Source organism: Sitophilus oryzae, unplaced genomic scaffold (assembly GCF_002938485.1).
Source record: "Sitophilus oryzae breed Bouriz unplaced genomic scaffold, Soryzae_2.0 scaffold_149_pilon_pilon, whole genome shotgun sequence".
NCBI lineage: Eukaryota > Metazoa > Arthropoda > Insecta > Coleoptera > Curculionidae > Sitophilus > Sitophilus oryzae.
This window is the reverse complement of record NW_022146169.1, coordinates 2,123,911-2,136,918: the sequence shown is the minus strand read 5'-3', so window position 1 is coordinate 2,136,918 and position 13,008 is coordinate 2,123,911. Positions and strand designations below refer to the sequence as shown.

At 31.2% G+C, this 13,008-nt stretch overlaps 1 protein-coding gene across 1 annotated transcript; it reads left to right on the top strand.

The window, feature by feature from the left end:
* The first annotated feature begins 5,178 nt into the window (after positions 1–5,178).
* On the top strand, positions 5,179–5,733 carry LOC115878035 (UDP-N-acetylglucosamine transferase subunit ALG13 homolog). Its single transcript, XM_030894392.1, has one exon. It carries the CDS (start codon positions 5,179–5,181, stop codon positions 5,731–5,733), a length of 555 nt encoding a protein of 184 aa, XP_030750252.1.
* The last annotated feature ends 7,275 nt before the right edge of the window (positions 5,734–13,008 follow it).

Here is a 13,008-nt window from a genome sequence, read left to right as displayed (position 1 = left end):
GAAATCCTCCCGATCCACTCACATTTTTTTGTGCCACCCTATAGAAGTTAAAATATTTTCCTGAAATATATCCTAGTACATAATTTAGGTTTGCACTAAAAATTCCCAGGTTTTTTATTCTAGGAACTACAGGTACCCGACGCACTATTATTGCCGAACACTGTATTTAATTAAGATTTAAAAAAATTTTAGTAATTTTAGAATACAATTTTGAAAATGAATAAATGTAGAAAGAATACCAAAATCTGTATTTACAGAGCCAATTATACGCTCGCCGCTGCCGCCGCTGCGCCGCGCGCCGGCACGAAAAATGGGCACCTTAACATTTTTATGTATTTTAAAGTTTAATATATTTTGTTCTAGTGGGCCGTTTCTGATGATTTTTTGAGCAATTTGTAGCTAAATTATTTGGCTTTTTAGTATTTATTTCTAAATTAAAAATGAAGTTTTCCTCTGTCCATTATACGAGGGAAAACAAAATGATATTTTGGGGATCACCCTGTGGAATATGTTAGCAATGCAAGGAATTTAAAAATTATTTTATCATCTAGGTACACCTTTCCTCCATAGTTTGTTTTTTGATTCATCTCAATAACTTCATTTTTATTGAAGATATTCGCTTTTAAATACGACAGTAACAATCTACAGCAATTTTAGCATTGATTTTGGGTCCTCATTAACACAGTTTTAAAATAGTGTTTACTGTTTTTGTAATGTCACTGTGTCATTGAAAAGTCATATTATTATTATTTAGTGGCGTTTACTCTCGTAGTGATAGTTTTAAGTACTGAAGTAACGCATATTAGCTGCATTATGGTAGAAATCAAGTTTTGGACTTAAAACCGTATCTGCTAGAGTGACTACACAAGAGACAATAATAATATAATATAATAAAAGCTCCCCTATATATAATAGCGTTTAACGCCTTGGGAGTAGCAAGGTACAGCTTGCCATACTAAAGCCGTTCGGTATACAAGGAAGGTAATGTGGCTAGCACTACGCTTCAACCGCTTATTATTACCTCAGGATTGTGAATCCCAAGTACTCATTTAAGGCTGAGTCGACCTAGGTACCCAAACTATATTTATTTTAGTCGGCTCATGCAATGCCGGGTGTGGCAAGAGATACGAAAAAGTCAAATAATTTACCTACAAAATGCTTAAAAAATCATCAAAATCAGTCCACCAAAACACAATATAAAAAACTTTAAAGTAAGTGAAAATTTTAAAGTGTCTGTTTTTCGTACCGGTGAGTGTCAAATTTGACATACGGTCAAGAACCATAAGTTAAATTCTGTATGAATTCTGTTGTCATTTTTGATTTATTTTAAACTGTTTGAATAAAAATATTAAGGAAAGAGTATCCGTGGTACTCATGCATGGTAAACGGAAACGACATCACAGGTCCCCATCCTTGACAGTTCTGTTGACGTTTCAATTGAAACATTTGCATTTGATTTGAAATTTTGTGTTTTCGTTTGTCATTCACTGACCTTATTTTATATTATTTATTGTTTATTATACAATCGTTTTTGTTTAGAGGATGTAACTCTAGAAGTAAATTGTGTCAGAACGTAAATTAACAGTGACTCTATTGCAAAATACCAAAAGTACTGTAAAATAGTTGGTTGTGTAGTCTGCGGTAGATCTCGGATATAGATTGTAGAATAAGTGGGAGATTAAAGATCTATTGTGTCCCTCCTTTCTTGAGTTATAACTCATCATACAGTCTATAACTCATCATACATGGGGATTTTCCTGTTGTAGAGGGGACATAATATTCCCATCCTGTCCAGCTACGCACTGCCATAAATAACTTTTAGGTATATTATGAAACTTTTATTTTATTCGTTATCAACATCCAAAACCTCTTATTGGAATACCCTTTATTATTTGTCTGTTTTTGTGTTTATTTCTGTTTTCTGTTGACTGCCCTCTATAGAAAAAAATATGCAGATATAGAAAAGTTTCTAAATTAACTATAATAAGTACACTAAATATATTTTTTTATTTTGAAATTAGTCGATAACAAAAAAATATAATACAGTATTGCAAGCGTAGAGCTGTTTGAACGCCACCCTGTATATGAAAATGCTCAAATAAGACTAAAAACTCGATTTGGTCAATGCCTTTACCATAGTAGAAAGAAAAAATGAGTAGTTACACTCTCCCAAATATTTTCTGCCAGTTTTTGCAATCTGTCGAATATCGGCAGATTGCAGAGCGCTTCAGTTGAGTTCCGTCCATCGACCTGTAAGGTTCGAGCGTTGCGTCCCAGCACAGAGACGGATGGACAAAAAATGAGTGCCTTACTGTGTGCTGCTATTGGCTGTAGTAATAATTCAAAAAATTGCGCTTTGAGTTTTTTTTTGAGAGTCATTTGTGATCATGTTTGTGTTCAGGTTCATTTTCTCATGACTGATTACTACTTAATAATTTCATATTATTTTCATTTAAACCTCAATTTTTTATCGATTTTACTTTTGACAACCATCCCTTGCTTGCTGTTTAACGAACTGCACCATCATTGAACAAAAATTTGCTAGTACCGAAAAAGAAACTGGATATCCCGATTCCTTAGAGGCATGGTTGTTTGTTTCCGGAAACGATATAACGTACCATAACCGTGGATAGCCCTATACAGGGTGAGTCTTAAATAAGTGCAAATATTTTTAAGGGTAGTATATTTTGGCCCCAGAAATATGAGGATTTTAATATGAGATTTAGTTATAAAACATAATTTCTTGATAATATGGTAACTAGGGTTCAGAACCGGAAATTCCAGGTTCTTTTGATCGGTTGAACCCGGTACCTTCGGGACTCGGTAACAATAACTAAAAAATATTCTTTTACTACGTGAGAAAGTAGTGATGCTATTTCTCATTGTTTTTGCTTCTTTTCTCTTTTGAAATTTATGTAATGTTAATTAGCAATTATTGAAGTTTAAATATGTTATTTTATTATTTAGTACAATGTATTGTTCAGTGTATTAGTTATTCTACAAAACAAACACATTAATGTTAAAATTAAACTTGTTTTAAATTAAAAAAAAGTTATAGAAAATCTTTGAAATAGATAATAATATAAAAATATGTCATCGAGTATGTCATTATATATTTTTTTCCGCATTTCTTCTCATCAGAAGATTTTCAGATACAGAAGGATTGTTACTTATACAAAATGTGAAAATATTCTGTTTTCAATAAGCAAATTTTTACTCGATGGTCGATTTTTTTTATTTTATTTTATTGTGAACTCATATTTTCCTAAATACATCTCTGTGAAACTATGACGAGTGCCACGACTATAATTTGCCTAGTTATAGATCACGACTATACAGCTACGTCAGTGGTCACGGGACACGAGCACAAATTAACTATAACAGATGCGAAAGAACACCGAATTCCGCATTCAGGTTTCTGTGACCTTCAGAAAGAGAAATTCATAGACAATCCGCATCAATGTAAAGTTTGGGTGAAATATAACCGACACTTTGAAGAGTTCGATGAGGAGATTAAAAAGGCCGATTTAGTAGTAAGTCATGCAGATGCTGAATCTTGTTTAGCTGTATTAAAGCATAATAAACCATTACTGGTAGTTATTAATGAGGATAAGACGGATAAGCAAAGTGAGCTAGATGAGCAGTTGCAAAAATATGGGCATTTATATTATTGCACTGTTGATAATCTTGAAGATGGTTTGACTACTGCTTTAAAAACATCCCCAAAAACAGATGAGAGTTTGTTTGCCAAATATTTAGGCAAAATGAACAAATTTTTCCACTTTCATGATCAAAGGCTTTTAAATGGGTAAATAATTTCGAGTTATCCAGAGATTCGGATTCTTTTGCAAATTTTAGACAAATATCACATTGATGTATTTGAAGACCCTTTTTAATGATGTAGTCAAACATAATTAAAGACATTTTGAGTTGAAAACATTTCTCAGAGGCTTCTATAGTTTTCATTATATCAAAATGAAAACTATAGAATTTGACCACCCATGTGAGAAACTTCCTCTTATTTACATCATTAAATGATTTATTAGATTGAAAATATTTGATGTATTAAAGTTTACAAATAAAGATTTATATAGTCGAAAAAAGTCCGATAGAACCAATAGAAAGGTAACTATTTTGTCACATTGTTAATTAAATTTTGTTAAATAAATTAATTTTTATACTATAAATATCTTATTTTTCCTTATAAATAAACACATTTGTATCCCATTTTAAATAAGATATACAAATTACCAAAACTTAGAAATAACAGTTCAAAAGTTCAACAAAAATCCTACACGCGTTTTTAAAAAGAAACATATAACCACGCACTATGTCACTCCAGCAAGCGAATACGACACAGCATGGGTTTCCGGACTAAACGACTGGTGTATTTACACCACTCAATAGGCGTGTCGGGTTTGCCGAACGGTTTCCGATGCAGTCGCTTTCTTTCGCATCTGTTATAGGTAAAGGTGCGTATTCATTATCCGAACGAACGAACGAACGAACGAATGAAAGTGCAGTATATTTAGACGGGGACCGAACGCATGCGGCCGTTCGTTCGTTCGTTCGCTCGACGATCCGTTTCGAGTCGGCACATCAAAGGCGTTCGCCAACAAATGCCTCCGGTCTTCTCGTGCGGTCCTATCGCGCGGTCCCCGTCCATACCACTAGCGAACATTCGTTCGTTCGTTCGTTCGTTCGTTCGTGCGGATAATGAATACGCACCTTAATTTGTGACACGAGAACAAGGTCATATAAAGTGGCAGAAAAAAAATAAAGGATTTGACAAGGAGTCAAGCTACTAGTTTCCTTATACTATGCCTTTACCACATTAAATCTGAAATTTTCTAGTGCGAGCCGTTTTTGAAAGTATTTAATATTCTTCTGATCTATCCTGTATAACCAAAAAACTTTGCCAGGAAACGTCACTTCAAAAGATTTTATATGAAAAACAACCAGCTGATTTTGATTTTTAAACAAGCCATCGCCTACTGTATTTATTTGCACTATTTTTTTATATTCTGTAAAATTTAGTTATGTATCGAAAATGTTCAAGAAACAACCCTAGTTTTTATTGATTTTTGATTTGTGACATTTAGATGGGCGTTAATATTAAGAGGTGTGCACTTGTGTACTTTTAGATTACAAATACTTATTTATTGATCATATAAAAATATGGGTAATGGTAAGAAGCTGTTTGTAACTGTTGGAACTACAAGGTTTGAAAAATTGGTGTATAGAATTACAGACGAATCTATCTTAAAACTTTTGGACAAATTGGGTTTCGATTTTGTACAGATTCAAACTGGCATTGAATTATTACAGATATCAATTCATGCCGATTTAAAGCACGCTATATTTAAAAAATTTAATTCCACAACTGTAAAATTTAAGGGTGACTTAAATTTAACGTTGAAATATAACCGACACTTTGAAGAGTTCGATGAGGAGATTAAAAAGGCCGATTTAGTAGTTAGTCATGCAGATGCTGAATCTTGTTTAGCTGTATTAAAGCATAATAAACCATTACTGGTAGTTATTAATGAGGATATGACGGATAAGCGTCAAAGTGAACTAGATGAGCAATTGAAAAAAAATGGGCATTTATATTATTGCACTGTTGATAATCTTGAAGATGGTTTGATTACTGCTTTAAAAACATCCCCAAAAACAGATGAGAGTTTGTTTGCCAAATATTTAGGCAAATGCTATGCTTTCTTCAATAAGTAAATGTAATTTGATGTAATCATATCAATAAATAAATGTAATAAATGTAATATAACAGTAAGATCAGTAACAATTACAAACATCAATTTTCTATTTAAAAAAATGGATGAGATTCTTCAATAAATAAATGTAATTTGCTGTAATCATAACAGTAAAGAAATATAATAAATGTAATGTAACGGTTTGTGTTTCATTAAGATCAATAACAATTACAAATATAAATTTTCTATTTAAAAAAATATTTAAATTATATTTTCTATTTAACAAAAAAAGCATTATACAAGTTTTTTAGCATCTAAAAACTTTTTTAAGTGTCTCATTTGCCAGGCTTTCATTTCAATAAGCACTAAAGTGTGAGTAACTGGCCACCACCTGTTGTTACTCTTGAGTTTATACTCTCAGACAAACAAGTTGTCTGAATCTCTCTTTACGATACTATAACAAACATATTATATAAAACAAATACAATGAGTCACTTGACATGGATTATCAGTAAATTTAGAGTTCTCACCCTGTGGTAGTTTTGTTCTTCAGTAATCTGTTCAACTTGATCTAAAAGCTCTCTGACTCTCTGAACTGTATTTCTTACAGCTTTTCTTTTTGAACTACTTCACCATAATAAATAGTATGTTCACCAACTTGTGTAAATGTACTCTTAATTGAGATCCACCAAACCATACAGAACGGTTCGGCTGTTCGGATACTAACAGAACTGTTATGGTGCGTTGATGACAATACAGAACTGTTATGATGAGCGTGAATTAGAAATTTCTAGAGAACTACAACAACTAGATCGGAGATTTTTTGCACATCATTGTTTCACATCTTATTGTGAAACGATTATGATTAAAAATATCTTTAATATGGCGGCACTTCCGGAAATACCGAAAGTTGACAGCAAGTTTCTTATTTTAAATGGATGTCCCGATTTTTTATAACATACTTAAATTCTCTGTAAGATTTTATGAATTTTGAAATCAAACACTCTATACTTAACATTAACCGTTTTTGAGAAAAACAAATATTTAAAGTTTTTGTACGAAAAAAACTGCTTGTCAAAAAAATGTGTATAGCCTAAAGGGCAAATTTAGTTATTACCACAGCCTCTGTGACATAAAGAAAAGACATATAGCTAACTATTTCAAAAATTAAATTATTCGAATGTCGTATAATAATGGCCGCAGCTGTCATTTAATTATTATAAATATTTTTTTTTAATGGAAACCCACTTTTTTTATTTCACTGGTGAAAAGGTTTTACAATTAGTTACTTTTTGCCCATACATGTTCCTATACCTAAAATAAATCGTTTTTAAGTTATTTAAGTTTTAAAGCATATATTTTCTTGATTTTAACCGATAGCATATGACTTTAAACGTCAAGTGATGTAGATAGATCTGGCCATGTTTCATTTGTTCAAAGAGCAGTACCTATGTCATCGATCATCATTTCCAAGCCAACTTTGCGCCGTTTTTTTTCGATCATACGGTATATTAATAATATCAACTATTAGATATCACTAAAGAGAGAAAATACGATATATATTTTTATAAATACACTTTTTAAACTCTTAAGGCAGGCATTATTTATAATATAGGAAATTCAAATAATTACTTTTCTGACAGACGGAAATAAATAATTGTCTGATTGTTCTTAACGTCACTTAATGTCAAAGGAAGCTAGATAAAATCAACATGTATATATAGATAATATATATGTATATACAGGGTCCGGCAATAGTGCGTCGGGCATCTGTAGCTCCTAGAATAAAAAACTTGAGAATTTTGTTTTAGTGCAAACCTAAGGTATGTACCAGGATGTATTTCAGGAAAATATTTTAACTTCTATAGGGTGGCTCAAAAAAGTGTGAGCGGACCTGGATGATTTTTTTTAAATGGAACACCCTGTATATTATTGCATTTTTGGCTTCCTTTCAGATCACTTTACATAACCCTAAGATATAAATAAATATATTTCCATAGTTTCAGAGATATTAAAAAATAAATCAAAAATATATATTTTTCAGCCTTTCTTAAAAAAATTATTAAAAATACAAGAACTGTTCTGAAATCAAAACGATATTAGGTATTTACTTTAGATGGTCTGTTCTTACTTTGCTATAAATATGGTAATCGTAATTCATACAGGATGTTCAATATTCTACGCCAAACTTTCTAAAATATAAAATATTTTTTCTTTGTTTTTTTAAATGGAACACCCTGTATATTATTTTTTTATTAGATGGAGAGTTTAAAAATGAACATTTATTGTATTTAGAGTATTTCAAAATTTTTAACGGTTTCGCAGATACACGCAGTATTATTTCATATGGCGCTTTCAATGCTAAAATACGAGAGAAAAATTATTGGGTGGCTTTGATAAAAATTTACCGTGGAAAATGCCATATGAAACATAAAACCGCAAATATCTACGAAACCGTTAAAAATTTTGAAATACTCTAAATACAAAAATTGTTCATTTTTTAATTCTCCGTCTATTGAAAAAATAATATACATGGTGTTCCATTTAAAAAAACGAAGAAAAATTATTTTATATTTTAGAAAGTTTGGCGTAGAATTTTGAACATCCTGTATAATTTACGATTTTCATATTTATAGCAAAGTAAGTACAGACCATCTAAAGTAAATACCTAATATAGTTTTGTTTTCAGAACAGTTCTTGGTATTTTTAATAATTTTTTAAGAAGGGCTGAAAAAAATATATTTTTGATTTATTTTTTAATATCTCTGAAACTATCAAAATGTATTTATTCATATCTTAGAGTTAAAGTTGTAAAGTGATCGGAAAGGAAGCCAAAAATGTAATAATATACAGGGTGTTCCATTTAAAAAAAATCATCCAGGGCCACTCACACTTTTTTGAGCCACTCTATAGAAGTTAAAATATTTTCCTGAAATACATCCTGGTACATACTTCAGGTATACACTTAAACAAAATTCTCAAGTTCTTTATTCTAGGAGCTACAAATGCCCGACGCACTATTGCCGGACCCTGTATAGAACATGTATAGTCAAAAAGTAACGAATTGAAAAACCTTTTTACTAGTGAAATAAAAAAGTGGGTTTCTGTTTGAAAAAAAAATATTTATGACAATTTTTTAATCGCTCAATTCCATTATATGACATTCGAACAAGGTTTCGAAATGATTTTAACAGAGAAACCCTATTTCCTGACTAGATAGCGCAAAACCGACATAGATGTCATGGACTCGATTTCTGAGACACGTTTAATGGCATAAACCGCCTGTTGATATTTTCACTCCAACTGATATACGAGGTCTTTTTAAATTTTTGACCATTTTGGAAATTGGCCCATAACATTTTTATTTCGCGGAATAATAATAGTTATTTTTTATACAAGACGATAAAATGGTATTTTATCGTCGACCGAAAAGATTAATTCACGAGCGATGAAATCGCCAGTGAATTAATTTCAGAAGACAATAATGCAATTTTATCGTCGTGTATAAAACAATATTTTTTTTCCATAGCGAGTTACGTTTGAAAAAATATTCAGAAATTATTATTTCAAGGAATTTATTACTAGTAGAAAAAATATTGTGCTGGGTTGGCGTTAGTTTCTATGTAATTTGACAAATAAATAAAGCTGTCTCTTTAGTTGTCAGTTTTGAGTCAATATTTTTTAATTCTTTTTTGTGTCGATTGCTGATTGAATCGGAGCCAGAAATGGCTCAAAACGAAATAAGTAAATCAACAACAGATATTCAGGCTGAGGCGACAAACGCTATATCCAAACTACTTCCATTTAAATCCCGAATAACTTATGAAAAGGAAAACAAAAATGTTTAAAAATGGAAGCAATTAAAAAACGTGCGAGAAGAAATAAAGTTTCCTCGCTGTTAAAGCATAGTTTAGTTAAAGTATCATTTAATCTACCCTTGCGGTTAAAGTACTATTTTATCTACTATTTTTGATAGATATAACGCAATTTTAACAGTTGCTATGGAAAAAAAGTCTGTAAAAACATTCTTGTAATAAGCTCACTTCAAAATAATACTCTGTATTAGGTATTAAGAATAATATTTTCAAATACTTTAGAGCGATAGTAATCCTCGGTCCTTGTTTCATAATGGTGATTTCTTCGATAGAATTTACATTTAGCATTTCCTAATCGTTTTCCCGAAGACGCATGGGGGCTCGAGTAAGTGAAAAATGTTAATTACTCCATTAACAATTTAAATAAATGCGATTTATTTTACGTTTGATTTAGATAAGGTTTAGGGCCGTTTCGTACTGCTGCGGTGTGTTCGATTGGCATGCCGCAGTTGCGTATGAAACACGCATTTTATACCGACCCTATTTACATATCCCTGTTTAAATTAATTATAAAAAATTGCGAGATAAATGTCCGCCGAGACGGTAATTACAGTTGATTTTTAACACTTTTTATTTTTGCCTTTTTGTTTACTGTATCTTGGCTAAAGCAGATTTATTCGTAATTTATTTAGATTCGGCATAGGCGTAACTGAGAAAAATAATATCGTAAGGATTCAATAGAAAACTAGTAATTATAAAATGTTTGTTATAGGCTTGGTGCATTCTCCACCGGTGCTGCCACCATCGGAGAATATCGTAAACAATCGGTACATACAAATACACGGGTTTAAATAGCGAGTATACGAAAAAAAGTTTATACAGGGTTGTTCACCACATACGACACGGAGTATTGTAGCTAAACGATCAGATTTTTTCAAATTGTAGGTTTTGGGTTCGTTGAAGGACTATTAGAGCTACAATTTAAAAATATTTTTACAAGATACAGAGTGTCCCAAATAAATAAAAAATATCAAAGTTGTATTTTTTTTAAATGGAACACCCTGTATATGATTACATTTTTAGTTTTTACAAATAAAATAAAGGTAAATTCGATTACAAAAAAACACATTTAAACCTTACCGTTTTTGAAATATTTTTGATTTTGTGAAATTGCAGTAAAATAAGGCTTCATTTCTCCAACGCGGTATCAAAGTTTTTAATACTATGTAAATATTTTCTGAAGTTTATTTATTAATCAATTATTGTGTTGCAATAATAGAAATAATACTACCTCACACAAAGTGTCTAAATATGTATTTTAAATAATATCTTGGTTTAAACTTGAAAGGCGTGACTTTTTATCACACTGTCTAATAAATACACTTACAAAATTCAGTTTTTTATTATTTGGAGCATTTTTTTTTCAGCAATTACTATTAATAAACGCAAACAGTCAATTAATATAATGGAATCATATTAATTGGTCTTCTTTTAATCAAATAAACGAACTATATTGACAATATTGGTATCTGTACCCTTTAAAAATTTGTTACATCTTTAAAAATAATCTAAAATGTCAATATTCCATGGGTATATTGATAAATGAGGCCTAAATTATAAGAAAATGCATTTTCTACGAAAATTTCAAGAGATAAGTAAAAATGGTATAATACAATTTGATAGACAATTAAATTTTGCATCTGATTCCTATAAAATACATAGTGTTCTATTTAAATTAAACAAGTTATTGCCTTTAAAACTAGTCATTATTTAAAATTAATTTTTAGACACTCTGTATAAGGTTAAGGTAGTATCCTTGTTTATAACATAATCAAGGGTAGTTTAATTTTTATTATTGCAACACAACATTTAGTAAATAGCAATATTTCAGTATTTCAATTTGGTTTTAAAAAATTAAATACGCCTAGAGAAATGAAGCATTAAAATTATTACTGTATTTTGACAAAAACCTAAATATTTCAAAAACGGTAACATTAAAATGCGGTAAACCTTTTGTTGTAAAAAGAGTGTTCCATTTAAAAAATACAACTTTGATATTTTTTATTTATTTGGGACACTCTGTATCTTGTAAAAATATGTTTAAATTGTAGCTCTAACAGCGCTTTCAGATGGAGCGGACCATCCGCGATGGACCGTCCGTCGTGTTTTTTCAAGACAGCAGTCGGACGAACTCCGTCGGACGGAGCATACGCGCTCATGTGAAATTGTTCATATAAACTCATGGTACTTGCTCGAAGTCGCGGACGGTCCGTCGTGTTTTTTCAAGATAGCCGTCGGACGAACTCCGTCGGACGGGGCATACACGACCATGTGTAATTGTTCATATAAACTGATGGTACTTGCTCGAAGGCGCGGACGCTCCGTCACGGACGGTCCGCTTCATCTGAAAGCGCTGCAATATAGTCCTTCAACGAACCCAAAACTTACAATTTACCAAAATCTAATCGTTTAGCTACAATACTCCGTGTCGTATGTGATGAACAACCCTGTATAATTATTTTAAAGTGTGAAGAATAAATTGTAAAAATTCTAACAAAATAAACAGGTAAATATTTTGATACCTTCAGAAGGTCTAACTTGTATTATAATTTATTATTGAAGCTAATAATAAATTATAATGCAAGAACTTTTTAGATGAGTTCAACTCCGGTAGCGAGCATAGTTTTACGCCCCGGTTTTGCTAGCGGGGACATAACTTGGGTTATTTCGGCTATAACGAAATTTTTTGAAGGTACATAATTATAATAGAAAATATTCATAAAAAATCTAAGCACTAGTTGATACTAGTGCCAGGTGGTGCATCGTCGTTGGAATCATAGGAAATGCCATGCCAATTTTGAACTGTCCAGATCCCCTATTGATTTTATAGCGAAGTCGGGAATAGATTTTCTACGTTTAGTAAACACACATGTCAAGTTTGAACAATTTTGGATAAGCCATTTTTGAGTATTTTGAGGAAAACTAAATCGATTTTTTAATTAAAACTGAATAGGTAACAATCAAACACCAGTCAAAAACCTTTTACCAATTTTCAAACATAACTTAATTTTAATAAAATTTTAATATTCAGTACTAGTAATAATTTATTGTTATACACACAAAGAAAAAGTGAGCATAATAAAATGATATTATGCGGGAAATAGCTTAGACCCCCCACTGTATCTGACATGCTACAGTTAATTTCCTCTGAATATTAAAATTAAATTAGGTACTTTTGACAATGACAAAATAGTGTTTGATTGTTACTTGTTACGGTTTTAATTTAAAAATAGTTGCAATCTTTTTTGAATTACTCAAAATCGGCTGGTCCAAAATTGTTCAAATTTGGCATGTGTATTTAGTATATACCATACATAAACCTTTAAAAAATCTATTTACGAGTTCGCTGTAAAATCAATAGGGGAGCCAATATTTGACCAGTTCATAATTTGCATGAGATTTCCTATGTCTCTAAAGGGGCG